The sequence below is a fragment of the Pterocles gutturalis genome, unplaced genomic scaffold (assembly GCF_000699245.1).
Source record: "Pterocles gutturalis isolate BGI_N339 unplaced genomic scaffold, ASM69924v1 scaffold19592, whole genome shotgun sequence".
Lineage (NCBI taxonomy): Eukaryota > Metazoa > Chordata > Aves > Pterocliformes > Pteroclidae > Pterocles > Pterocles gutturalis.
The window spans coordinates 914-13,977 of record NW_010115844.1 but is presented as its reverse complement, the minus strand read 5'-3'; the positions used below and the strand labels follow the sequence as shown (position 1 = coordinate 13,977).

Here is a 13,064-nt window from a genome sequence, read left to right as displayed (position 1 = left end):
CTCCTTTGGACATCCCATTGACACAGACTCCTAAATATTTAAATAAATGGAAGCATATGCAGTATTTCTACATTCAGTAATAGGAGAATGTCAACCCTAGAAGACTTTAAAGAGATAGCATTTTAGGAGAAGGATATGGTAAGGCTTGTGAAGACAGAGAGATGCTTGAGATCATCCTTCATGAGTTTTAAATACCACACCAACCAAACAAAAAAACCCCAAATGTTATCAATAATATATTGATGGCAAGTGAAACATTTCTACAGCATCTCCACAAAGAGAGTTTTTTGGTTGTCCCCAATTTTTCCATGTATACTGACATATTTTTATAAGTTTTTTCTTCATTTAGAGTCCAGTTCTGGTTGGTGTCCTTTTTTTTTCTTTTTTTTTTTTTTTTGTTTTGTTTTGTTGGGGTAAGGAATTGACTTGTGCACAAAAAGGTAGCTTGAATGACATGAGACTTAACACTAATGTGATCTGGGTTTGTCCCTACCTCTTTTCCTCCCCCCACCAATGGTTTTGCAATTTTCTCATCCTGTTTGTCTAATTTTGTCCTTTTTCTTACAATTCTTTTTATTCCTCCATCTTTTTGGTTGTTATTTGTAGGTTGGTATCAACTATCAGCCTCCTACTGTTTCACCAGGAGGAGACCTAGCCCAGCCTGAGCGAGCAGTCTGCATGCTGAGCAACACCACGGCCATTGCAGATGCCTGGGTGAGGCTTGACCACAAGTTTGATCAGATGTACTCGAAGAGAGCTTTTGTGCACTGGTATGTGGGTGAAGGCATGGAGGAGGGAGAATTCTCAGAGGCCCGAGAAGACCTGTCTGCCCTGGAGAAGGACTATGAAGAAGTGGGAACTGACTCATTTGAAGAAGAAAATGATGGGGAGGAATTTTAAAATTCACTCTGGCCTTGTCTGTGCATAAGATAGATTGTCTCTGTCTCTTTTTTTTCATGCAGCTACATTTCTGCTGGTCTCACACACACTAAGTCCATTGCCATCTTAGTAGATTATAAACAGGATGAGTTCTCCACTATGAGATCACAAGGCAGTAAATGCAGGATATATGACCAGCTAATCATTAGTCACTGTGCCTTAGAGGTGTCTGTTTAGGAGGCGGAGGAAGCAAGAGAAAGGTAACAGAAAGTAAAGAAAATGATGTCTATTTGGGGGTACCTGTTGAGCAGCCCTGGGCTTGAACAATGCCTGCAGCAAGACAATAAGCCTGTTGTGCTGACCTTGCCATGTGTGTCCCTTAACACTGATGAAGGGGAGACACCCTGGAGACCAAATATATACAACTTGTTATTTTAGTGCTGGATTACTACTGATCTTTCATAAATTTATTTAAAAAAACCCCCTCATATTCTCACTGGAACATATGGCATACAAGTCCAGCAGGGCTACAGAAACGCATTATGTTTCACCCAAACTATTGAGGAGCATTGTCTTCTCTCTGGTAAATCTGTTTGTATTAGGTTTGCTAAAAGGTCATAAAGAAAAGCAGGCACAACCAGAAACATGACTGATGTAGTTGGTCTTATTATCTGCAAAATGAATGTCTGATCATTATATTAGAAACTATAGTTCTGAACTTGCTATATTAGGGGAGATAATTCTGCAAGTCCCATTGTAATATTATAATTTTTAACATTATTGTATCTGAAATCTTGAAATTTTGAATATGACAATTCTTACAAAAAAAGAGATAACTCTTTTGAAACTGTATCCCAACATGTACTTAATTTTTCTCTATTTAAAAGTAATTTTAAAAATACATAGCACAGTTCTCTGTTTCAAGGATAATGCCTGAAAGCCATTTATCAATATATCAGTTTTATGTGGATACTGAAATACTAGACTTTGGGATTGCAGAAATACCTGAAATGAGATGCTGTCAATTCTCCCAGTAGGTGGCAACAGAATGACAGAATTTAGTTCTACAGGGAAGCATTTATATCCTCACCTAACATAAGAAGGTATTATAATATGTGGAAAATATGAAGAATTTCACACACCAAATTAAAAGTGAAAGAGGTTTTAGTATGATCACTGAAGAACTTCTTAGGAGTGGACTGTTTTGTCAGATAGCACATTACTGTTCTAAAATAATCCACAATTCTGCCACTATTGGTGAGTCACTTAGGTAACCAATCTGTAGGGAGTGATGGACATCTGGTAGACGAGATAAAGAAGTTAACTGTACTTCCTTTGGCTGCTGATGTATTTTGACCTCTAGTCAGAACAGAACTGATAGATCATAGGACATAGTGGTTCTCTTGTCCTGAGATCTGGTAGACAGTACTTCTAAGCTCTAGATTATTCAGAAATGCAATTTTCAGAGATGTGTCTATTTTTAAACAGAGAAAAAGGGTTTAGGTTTTGTATGGCCATGTTAAGGGTTTTTTTAAATCCTTTTAAGACTCTGATTTTGATAGTATCACAAACAATTGGAGATAATAACTCACAACTCTTCTGCTCTGTTGTGTTGCTCTGGAAGGCACCTGTAGCACAGCACCCAGTCCATCTGCACATGAGAAGCTCTCTGAGAATGTCCAGGCCACCCCAGTTGCATGCAGGCTGTGCATCACACCGAGGAGCGTGGGCTATTCACAAGTGTTCTGGCAGCACCAGCAAAGCCACTCAAGCACTCGGGCCAAATTCACTTATTTGCACACCTCAGGTCTCCATGGCAGAGCTTTTTATAATCAGCCCTATTTAGTGCTCATCATCATTGACCAGTGTTGCAAGGTAAAAGCTGAAGTGGGCAGGCCTCGACCCGGCCGCTGGGTTATCAACCCACCCCATGCAGGGCATGTCTCAAGCCTGTTCCAGGCAGGAGAGGTTGCGTGACTGCCCCTTCAAGCTCACCATCTGTCCACACAGGCTGAATGCCAGCATTGAGCAAGACGATTTTCTTTCTAAGAATCCCAGCCCAAGCCATATCTGCCTCATGTCTCTACGGAGTAGAGCCTAGAGGTCAACTCTGGAGTCAACAAAACTCATGGGTACCTGGGAGCAGAGTCCCATGCTGTGCTTTCAGGTTACCCTCTAAATCTAGGCTGAAGGTTTTCTGCCCAAGTACTCCACAACACAGGTGGACAGAGCAACATAAGGAAACCTCATTAAAAACAGTATGCCCAAGTCTTCCTCAGGGCTTTTATGTCCGTGTCTGTCTATCACCCCAGGCCAGCACGTATTTCTAGCACTTGAGTTCATGGGCTATCTCAAGGCAGAGCAGGTCAGGCACGGTCTTTGGTGCAAAGCAGGTCTGCAAAGGCCTTTTTCTTAGCTATGTGTCTGTGAGAAAGGTAAAAACAGTAACCTGGGTCATCCCTAGGCTCTTCAAGCTCTATTGATTTTAAAGAGAAGGGACATAGCCATTACACTCCCACCAGCCAGGGACACTGCTCAAGACTCCATCAGTCCCTGGTCGCTGGAAGTTTTTGACTGGTGAGGCATGACCCAGACTCTTCAGTGTGGCAGCCCAGCATTGGTGAGTCTGTGGGTCCTGGGACAGTTGAGTTTGAGTGGGGTGGAGAGAGGAATGATTAACACTGACTTCCAGAGATGCTCCCACTGCCTGTTTCAGAAGAGAGGAGGAGGGCAATGAAAGAGCAGAGAACATGCAGCAATGGACTAAGTTGCAAATAATTTAGTAATTCACGGAGCTCTTTCAGGTTTTGGAGCTGCTAGATCTTACATGTTGACTCAAAGAGTGCCTAAGAGGGTTTGGTTGGTGGACTGCTCAAAGTATTTGCTGTGAGACTTTTTCCTGAGGTGATTCTCTGCACAGAGCTCCACATCTGGTGGAGCCATAATCTTTAACATTTCAGATTGTCTGTAACACTGGAGCTTGGCCAGAATCTTACCAGTTCCACTGGAAGAAGAACAGTGGAACAACCTATTCCTCAGCCTCAAAGCAAAGATCTGGTGGTTTTCTGGAGAAGTGTAGGACTCAGCTTAAACAAAGCAGCAGACAGAAACTATGATGGGATTTCTTCCTCTGTATAAAATATTAGTAGCTTTTCCTAGCCAAAATCAAAGAGTAGTGATTTTCAGGCTTATGTAAAGATCAGCAAAATGAAAACTATGCCAAAGTAAATGCAAGTTTATAAAAAATGGTATGGACTACTGCACACTAGTAAAATGTAAGCGTTAGTTAAGGAGAAGATCCTCAGATGCTGGTTGCCAGTGGTGGCAGAACAATCTATTAATATAATCAAGTCAAAGTAGACTAACCTAAAATTTAGGAATTGTGTATTTAAATTTCTATTGATTAAACATCATAATAAACAGTATGTTTCTGAAGTCGGGATACATAATACTCAAGATTCAAGCAATTAAGTGTGCCTTCCTCTTTGTTACCTAGGAGTTGCAAACAGAACGATTTCTCCACTGAGAGAAGCTGCTGCTTTCCAGTGCTGAGCTAGTGCAGAAGGAGCAAACAATAGAATGGTGGAGGCAACTGTCCTAATTTGATGTGAGAACGTTTCTGGGATGCCTCCAGTTATGTCTTGCAATAAGCAGTGCAATGAGAATCAAATTGCTTTCTGTGTTAGGGCAGACGAGTTAGAGTTTGTGCTGAATGCTGCCCCACACTGCTGACAGTCCAGATGACTGTACACAGAAGGAGAAGCAATAGAAGTAAACTGAAACATTAATAGGGCGGCGGATGGAGTAAGGACAGAGAGAAGACATGCCAGCATTTAAGAGCCCTGGTAGAGCACACTTCAGAATGGTAATTATATTTACTTTCCAGTTCTCTATTTTTTTGTTTTTCTTCTATCCTTCTCTTTTTAATTCATTTGCTTCCTTACCCCCTCTTGGTCTTCTGTATTGGAATTTAGGAGTGATTTTTGTCTAAACATGTACGTGATGGCAAAACAGGGAATTGGGATGGTATGTGTCTTGCAGGTGATATATATGGATAATACTCAGGTGTTAGAAAGTATAATATACAGCATGTTACATGGACATGCTCAGATTTAATAAGCATGCCAAACCAGGCGGGACTAAATATGAAATGTGGGGTACATCTGAGCCCTGCCTGTCTGGATGAATTTGCATACATGGGGTGGTGGAGAGGGCAGGAGGCAGTGATGTAGCAGGCAGAACTGCAGAGTCTGTGACCTCCTCCTCACCACGCTGTGACACTGAAGCACAGCAGCAGGTGCCCGGTGCTGGGCCCAGGCTGCCTCCTGCCCTGCAGCCCAGAGCTGGGCTCCTGCAAAGACCTGCCACCACTGATCCGAAAGGGAAGGAAACACCCCTGGAGACACCATGGTAAGGGGGGATGTGGGAATACCAGTCATACGGGGACTGACTGGGAGGACCATGGCTGAGGGAAGGCAGGGGGATCTGCCATTATCGCTGGTTTGCACCACAAAACCCTGATCTCACGCACTGATTACCACGTAAGAGGATGGGAAAGGAGTGTCAGAAAATCTCACTGGAGCTGTAAGGCATGGTGAAACAAAGTTTTCTTCAGAGAGTCTCTAATTAGTGGAATTATAAGATAAATTAGATCTTGATTCTTAGCTTTTTAGTACTTTCTGTTGTGACCATATTTTCTCAACACAGGTTCATTTTCATATGAGTTAATTTTTTTTTTTAGAAATAAAAGAAAAAAGTTACTTACCTTTGTGTCTGTTTTAAATTAATTTAGCCCTAATGGCTGTACTGCTCACAGCTATACAGTGTATACATGTGTGTTTCTGGAGTGCATGAAAGTTTTTATATGTATATGCATTTAAGTAAGTAAAAAAGGCCCTTCATTGTTAAGATTTTGGGGTTTATTATAAATTTGTAGAAATCTCCCAAAACGTCTTAGAATGTGAAAAATCCATTTCACTTTGTACCTCAATTTATGTCTAGCACTGAGTCTTATTTTGGTGCAGAGAACTATGTTATTTTCTGCCAGTACAGCTGCAGGTCCAAAATGAGATTGCTCATTTCGCAGGCAAGACGCTTCCATAGGCTCCCCCATGCCTTAAGGTAGACCTAGGGTAGTGAGTATGTTTTGGGAATAGCTGGAAGACTAAAGTCTGCCTTTGTACAGTAAGTACTTAAGCCAGGTAGTATACTTTTTTTTTTTTTTTTAATAGAGTCAAAGCTGTCCCAGGTTTAGTTTCACAAAGGACCTGCCCCTTTCTACTGTCGCTTTGTGGACAAAGTCAGGTCCACAGTTTGTAACACAGCTCCTGGTACACTACTGGTGGGATGTGAAACATGAGTTTGGAGTAGGCTCCAAATTTAAATATCATGTAGAGATCAGTTTACTCTGACTGTGACTCTGAAGAAGGCCCACTCTCTTCCCTACTAAAAGAGCGATGTCTATTTTAAAGCTGTTTACTATGCAAAATTAGTCTTCTTTCCTTGTCAGAATATTTCCAAACTACTGCTGGGGTAGGAGAAGATGGGAGTTGAAGGCAGAAGCATGTCAAGAGACCAGGCTCAAAAGCCAGGGTTGAGACAGTGCCTCAAAATAGCATTGCTGAAAGCTCAGCCTAAAAGGAAAAGAACTGGTTCTGCAGTCTTCAGCTGCACTCCTATACTAAGCTTTACAATATTAACTTTCTAAGGCAACATTTACTTTTTCCACTTGTGGAAAAAACAGACCAATTCCTCTACTGATCTGAGGAATAGAGCAAAGTAGCTCTTTAGGTTCCAAGTGTTGCTGGACTTTAGTTGCAGTTTTGCTTTAAAAGATACTCTTTTAAAAAGTCACTTGTCCTCATTGCTGTGTTTAAAAGGAAAAAGCTGTTTTTGTTTTTGTTTTTTTTGTTTTTTTTTTTCTTGCTGCCAGGCTTACTGATTCACACTGGGATTTAAAAGAAAAGCAGGAGCCTGTCCTATGCAAAATCAGCATTAATTGAATTCTCTAAGCGCAAATATGCCTTCAGTGTCTCCTCAGTAATCCTCCAGATTGCAACTCCACTGCAACATACTCAAATAACTCAGATATTTTGCACAACACAATTGAGAAAAACAGGGTTGTGCAAGTACACCTAAGAGCATTTTATACGCACTGCTGCACATGCATTCGCAGACTCAGCAACTTAGAAATGAGTATTGAACAGAAATAATATATATAATTGAATTATATATTTAAATTGGCTTTCCATATTCATTTGAACTTCTGAGGATGGCTAACTGGGGCAGTGGTGACTTCTAAAATTCCACTTGGCTCTGAAAAAATATCTTCCGTTGTGTATCTAAAACATAAATATATGTCAATCATTAAGAAAACACTGCTCCAGAGATGCTGCTGGTCACACATTCTACCTGAGGATTTAGTTTTTGGGGAAGATCAATTTCATTCACAGGTCACAGGATGATTTTGCAGGGTAAGCAGTTACAGAATTAAAAACAAATCAAAAAACCCCCAAAAAACAGTTCACTGGACAAATCTGATATTTATTCATTGGATCTCTCTATAGGAGATATTACAAAATAAAAATGAGCCAGGACCATTTGCTGGTGTTGAAGTCAGGTAGCATGGTCTGCTTCATATTTAGGCATCTGAATTTTCTTTCCCTCTCCAAAGCTCAGCAGTGGTCAGTGGGCTGCTCACTGAAACCATTCTTGACAATGAGTTGTGTTCTGGATGGTGCCCAAGCATTGTCTGGAAAAGTATGAACTCGCATAAACCAAAACTGTGCCAGAGAGTATGGCAATTATCAGTCAGCACAAGCGATCACAGGCCAGTGTTGAGTACTATGATATGACTCTTTCTTACTCCCTAGTATAGACAGGGCCATCGAGATCACAATGACAGAGCTACGACAACTATAATTACAATTGCTCCAAAGCAGAAACTGAAGCTGAAAAAATCCACGTTTCTGAAACAACTCTCTCCTTAGAAAACTGCCTTTCCTTATACCTGGTGTTGTATCCACTGGACTAACTCAGAAGCATCTGCTTTATAATTCTGTTTCTGAACTTAAGAAATCCAGCACAAGGTCCTTCATACTCCTGGGCTGCATCAAAAGAAGCGTGACCAGCAGGTCGAGGGATGCGATTCTCCCTCTCTACTCCACTCTTGTGCGACCCCACACAGTGGGGTGGAGTACTGCATCCAGCTCTGGGACCCCCAACATAAAAAAGACATGGATCTGTTGAAGTGAGTTCAGAAGAGAGCCGCGAAGATGGACAGACGTCTGGAGCACCTCCCATATGAGGACAGGCTGAGAGAGTTGGGGTTGTTCAGGCTGGAGAAGAAAAAAATCTGGGGAGACCTTATAGCAGCCTTCCAGTACCTGAATGGGGCCTACAGGAGAGACGGGGAGGGTGTAGCGATAGGGTGAGGGGTAACAGCTTTAAGCTGAAAGAGAGCACATTTAGATTTTAGGAAAAAATTTTTCACTGTGAGGGTGGTGAGGCACTGTAACAGGTTGCCCAGAGAAGCTGTGGATGCCCCATCCCTGGAGGTGTTCAAGGCCGGGCTGGATGAAGCTTTGAGCAACCTGGTCTAGTGGAGGGTGTTCCTGCCCATGGCAGGGAAGGGGTGGAACTCGATGATTTTTACGGTCCCTTTCCAACCCTAACCATTCTATGATTTTGGAGCAATTTTCACTTGCCCATTTTAGCCTGGTGTTACATATGTTGTTTTCTTCATTAAAGTCCCTGGCTACCACAGGAACTACGCTCAAAAGTATGCAAATAAACATGCTAGATTGCAATGACATTGCCTGAAAACTTGGTGGACCTGCAATGGAAAATTCATAGCTGCTCAGGAGCTTGAAGGAACATTTGTTTCAACCGACAGAATCTGAAATATTTTCCTGAGGTGAATAATGCTTAAAGCAGTTCTTCCAAGTTTCCCCTCTAGCTTGCTATCTGAGGGTTAAAAGGATCAAAAGACATCACCTGTCTTGGGTTACATAAGGTTGAAGGATACCACATGGCTGTGTCAGGTTCCAGCCAGGAGTAAAAATAAACTAAACTGGGATGTGCTCCTCAGCAGAGCCAATCCACAGGAGGAAAGGTGGGTTTTGTGTAACTGAAATTACTTTTTTCCCCTGCCTGTTTTCATGTACCCATATATTACAGCACATAGATCTCAATTTTTTAAAGAACTGCCCCAGTATCTGGTGTGTACATGTACAGTCTCATTGTAGTCATGGGGTTGAACAGCCAAATCAAATGCTGACAGTGACAATTCACTATTTTTATGCAAAAGCAATACACTGGGAAAAAATAACCATTAGGAATAAGGATGACTAATGTGCAGTGTCTTTTCTGACCCTGTCTCTCTTTTCTTCCCTTAGCGTGAGTGCATCTCCATTCATGTTGGCCAGGCTGGAGTTCAGATAGGAAACGCTTGCTGGGAACTCTTTTGCCTGGAGCATGGCATTCAGCCAGATGGCACCTTCAAGGATATGCAAAATAACCTCAGTGACGACTCTTTTACCACATTTTTCAATGAAACAGTCAATGGGAAGCATGTGCCACGAGCTGTAATGGTGGACTTGGAACCAACTGTAGTAGGTCAGTATAGATATAAATCTGGAAAATGCAGAAGAGCTTCCTCTTCCTAGTATCACCATGGTGTGCCACCAGTCTCTCCACTGGTACAAGGCAGCAGACCCTTTATATCTTAGCCTACCACTAGATGGTATAAAATTAATTTTCTTGTGACACAGAATGCTAGATTTTGTCAAGACTCAATTATCTCCATGTTATAAACATAGCAACAGCAGGATCCTTCATCCTCAGCAGTTTAATATTTAGCACACATGGTTTGTATGATGTCTCCTTGTAAAAAATATTTTTTTAGTTTTGTTTAGCATAACATTTTTGCCAGTTGAATTCTGCTTTTCTTTAATTCAGATCCAGAGTGGGAGCTTGACAGTTTCCCTCCAGGAAGAGAAGGATTTCTAAAAACTGGGGAACCTGGGGGAACCTGATTTTCTTCACACTTTTTTTTCTGGTGACTTGTCCTCTTGGCAGTACAGGCTGTACAACTGACAAGGTCTTGAGAAGGTAACAACTGTGGCTGGATACAAGTCATGCCATAAATCCACAGAATGCAACAATCTGAAAATGCTTAGGAAACAGTTTTCCCTTCTCCTTCAGCATCTGGTTTTTGCGGTCATGACCTCCAGTGACTGAAAGCTTGCATCAACGCCAACAGCAACCAGAACTTGTTGGCACTGGAGCATAGTCACGCAGCTTCTTACAATTTCTCTTTCTTGTTCAGATGAAGTGCGGACTGGCACCTTCAAGGAACTTTTTCATCCAGAACAGCTGATCACTGGAAAGGAAGATGCAGCTAATAACTATGCCCGCGGCCACTACACCATTGGCAAAGAACACATTGATATGGTGCTTGATTGTGTCCGTAAGCTGGTAAGTCCCAGTAGTTTCAAAAGAGCAGTTTTGGACTCTGCAGAAGAATGAAGTGCAGAACAGGTACCTTGTTAACTACAAATGATACCAATGGTTCAGAAAAGAGATTGCAAGACATCATACAGAGGCATCATTACTAGCCCAAGAGAGAGAAACCCAGTAGTCCATTTTCCAGCTGTATGCCTCCAGATATTCTTAAAAAGTGTTTCTGACTATGTAATTCTTCATTATTAGCACAGCCCTGGAGCACCAATACTGATACAGAAGGATGGATTAGGCAGTTCTACATTGCTGGTTTCAGCTAGACTAACTAAAAGAAGTGTGAAGTTCAGAGAGAGAAGCTCCAAAGATAAGAGTCTGATCTCCATGTCCTAAGTTGAACCAGTGAGGAAAGCAAAGGACATGGCTATCCTCAGCCCTTTCTCAAGAAAACCTGACATGCAATCTATGCTGTATATTCCTGATGACTGCTCTCTCCTTCAGCTCAGAATAAGCTCACATAGTAACTCAAGTATTTTCCATTCTTCTTCAGCCCTTATTCTTTCACTTTTCCTGTTGGCTTTTAGGCTGATGCCTGTTCTGGGCTGCAAGGATTCCTCATCTTCCACAGCTTTGGTGGGGGTACCGGCTCTGGCTTTACCTCCTTACTGATGGAACGCCTCTCTGTGGATTATGGAAAGAAGTCCAAACTGGAGTTTGCCATCTACCCAGCCCCTCAGGTGTCCACTGCTGTGGTCGAGCCCTACAATTCTATCCTGACCACACACACCACCCTTGAGCATTCAGACTGTGCCTTCATGGTGGATAATGAGGCCATCTATGACATCTGCCAACGAAATCTAGGCATCGAGCGCCCCACTTACACTAACCTCAACCGCCTCATTAGCCAGATCGTCTCCTCCATCACCGCCTCGCTGCGCTTTGATGGTGCCCTCAATGTGGATCTCACGGAGTTCCAGACAAACCTGGTGCCTTACCCACGCATCCACTTTCCCTTGGTGACCTACGCCCCCATCCTCTCCCCTGACAGGGCATATCACGAGCAGCTCTCAGTGGCTGAAATCACCAGCTCCTGCTTTGAGCCCAACAACCAGATGGTGAAGTGTGACCCAAGACATGGGAAGTACATGGCCTGCTGCATGCTCTATCGTGGTGACGTAGTTCCCAAAGAAGTCAACGTAGCAATTGCTGCCATCAAGACCAAGAGAAGTGTCCAGTTTGTTGACTGGTGTCCAACAGGTTTCAAGGTGAGTACAGCTGCCATGAGCTTCTCTTTAATGTTTAAAGGGCAAGTTAAGTCGTAGCAGAGAACTTGTATTTAAAGTTTTAGATCTTGTATGTTTTCCACTTGTGAAAATAAGGAACATATGAAAGATGCATTTGTATAATATATTCCTTTTCTCCTTTGGACATCCCATTGACACAGACTACTAAATATTTATGTACGTGGAAATCTGAAGTGTATATGACTTAAAATGTAAAGACATATTCATTTCAGACCTGAATTCTGGAAAAGCCAGTGTGTGTTTCCTCTGAAGCAACATCTAAAAGTAAGGAAATACCAAAAGGATACAATTAATAAATAAAATGCTGAAATTAGGAAATCTGTCCTCAGATATTCCCTCACCCAGAAATATTATGCAACCTCTCCCCACTGGCTACATAGCAGTGTTGGGAAACATAATTTCAACAATAATACAGACATTAGCAGTGGAAAAACATTTGTCATACCAATAGCTGCTTTAAGAATGAAAGCTTTTAACTGGGAACCAACTTTCCATATTAGTTTCTATAGAGTCTCTTGGTGAAACTGTATGTTCAGTGTTGAGCAGCTGTTAAGAAAGTGATGAAGTTGTCAGTGTACATTAAACAGAAGAATACTACAGACATTAAAATGACCATGTATCATACTGTTTAAGATGTTATTATTGTTATGGCATTTGCCATCTGGTAGTTTTGATAATGGCACCACTCTACCCTAGCATCTGTAACTTTACTCACATTCTTCAGCTCTTTGACTGGTTTCTGCTCTTGCCTTTTTACAACCTTCTCTCATATTCCTGTTTCCAGGTTGGGATCAACTATCAGCCTCCTACAGTAGTTCCTGGGGGAGACCTAGCTCAAGTTCAGCGAGCAGTATGCATGCTGAGTAACACCACGGCCATTGCAGAGGCTTGGGCGCGGCTTGACCACAAGTTTGACCTGATGTACGCCAAGAGAGCTTTTGTGCACTGGTATGTGGGTGAAGGCATGGAGGAGGGAGAGTTTGCAGAGGCCCGAGAAGACCTGGCTGCCCTGGAGAAGGACTATGAAGAAGTTGGAACTGACTCATTTGAAGAAGAAAATGATGGGGAGGAATTTTAAAATACACTTTGTTCCTAGCAAGTACAGAATTGTCTCAGTATCCTTGTATTAGATGTGTCTACCATTAGGTCACTTTTTTGTGTGTAATATACAGAAATTCAGGAGGCATCTTTTATACAGAGACAACTTTTATTCCATAAATCACAGGTAAATTGTCCTGTAAGATATGATCAGTTGTAGTAATGCCCCACTACTCTGAGCAATGCAAAAAGACTTGCTCTTCTTCCTTGCATATTTACTATAAGCCTCTTCAAGCTCTAATACGGACGCTAAAACCACTACAATTCAATATATGCAAAGTTATAATGGAGCACAGTGAAACAGTAGAGTTTTCAAAGTTCTAA

The 13,064-nt window shown here is 41.9% G+C and overlaps 1 protein-coding gene across 1 annotated transcript; it reads left to right on the top strand.

Annotated features, from left to right (window-relative positions):
• Positions 1 to 5,230: 5,230 nt before the first annotated feature.
• LOC104459502 (tubulin alpha-4 chain) lies at positions 5,231 to 12,736 on the top strand. Its single transcript, XM_010075334.1, has 5 exons — positions 5,231 to 5,289; positions 9,276 to 9,495; positions 10,208 to 10,356; positions 10,923 to 11,603; positions 12,427 to 12,736. The coding sequence occupies exons 1-5, from the start codon at positions 5,287 to 5,289 to the stop codon at positions 12,718 to 12,720; spliced, it is 1,347 nt and encodes a 448-aa protein (XP_010073636.1). The 5' UTR covers positions 5,231 to 5,286; the 3' UTR covers positions 12,721 to 12,736.
• The last annotated feature ends 328 nt before the right edge of the window (positions 12,737 to 13,064 follow it).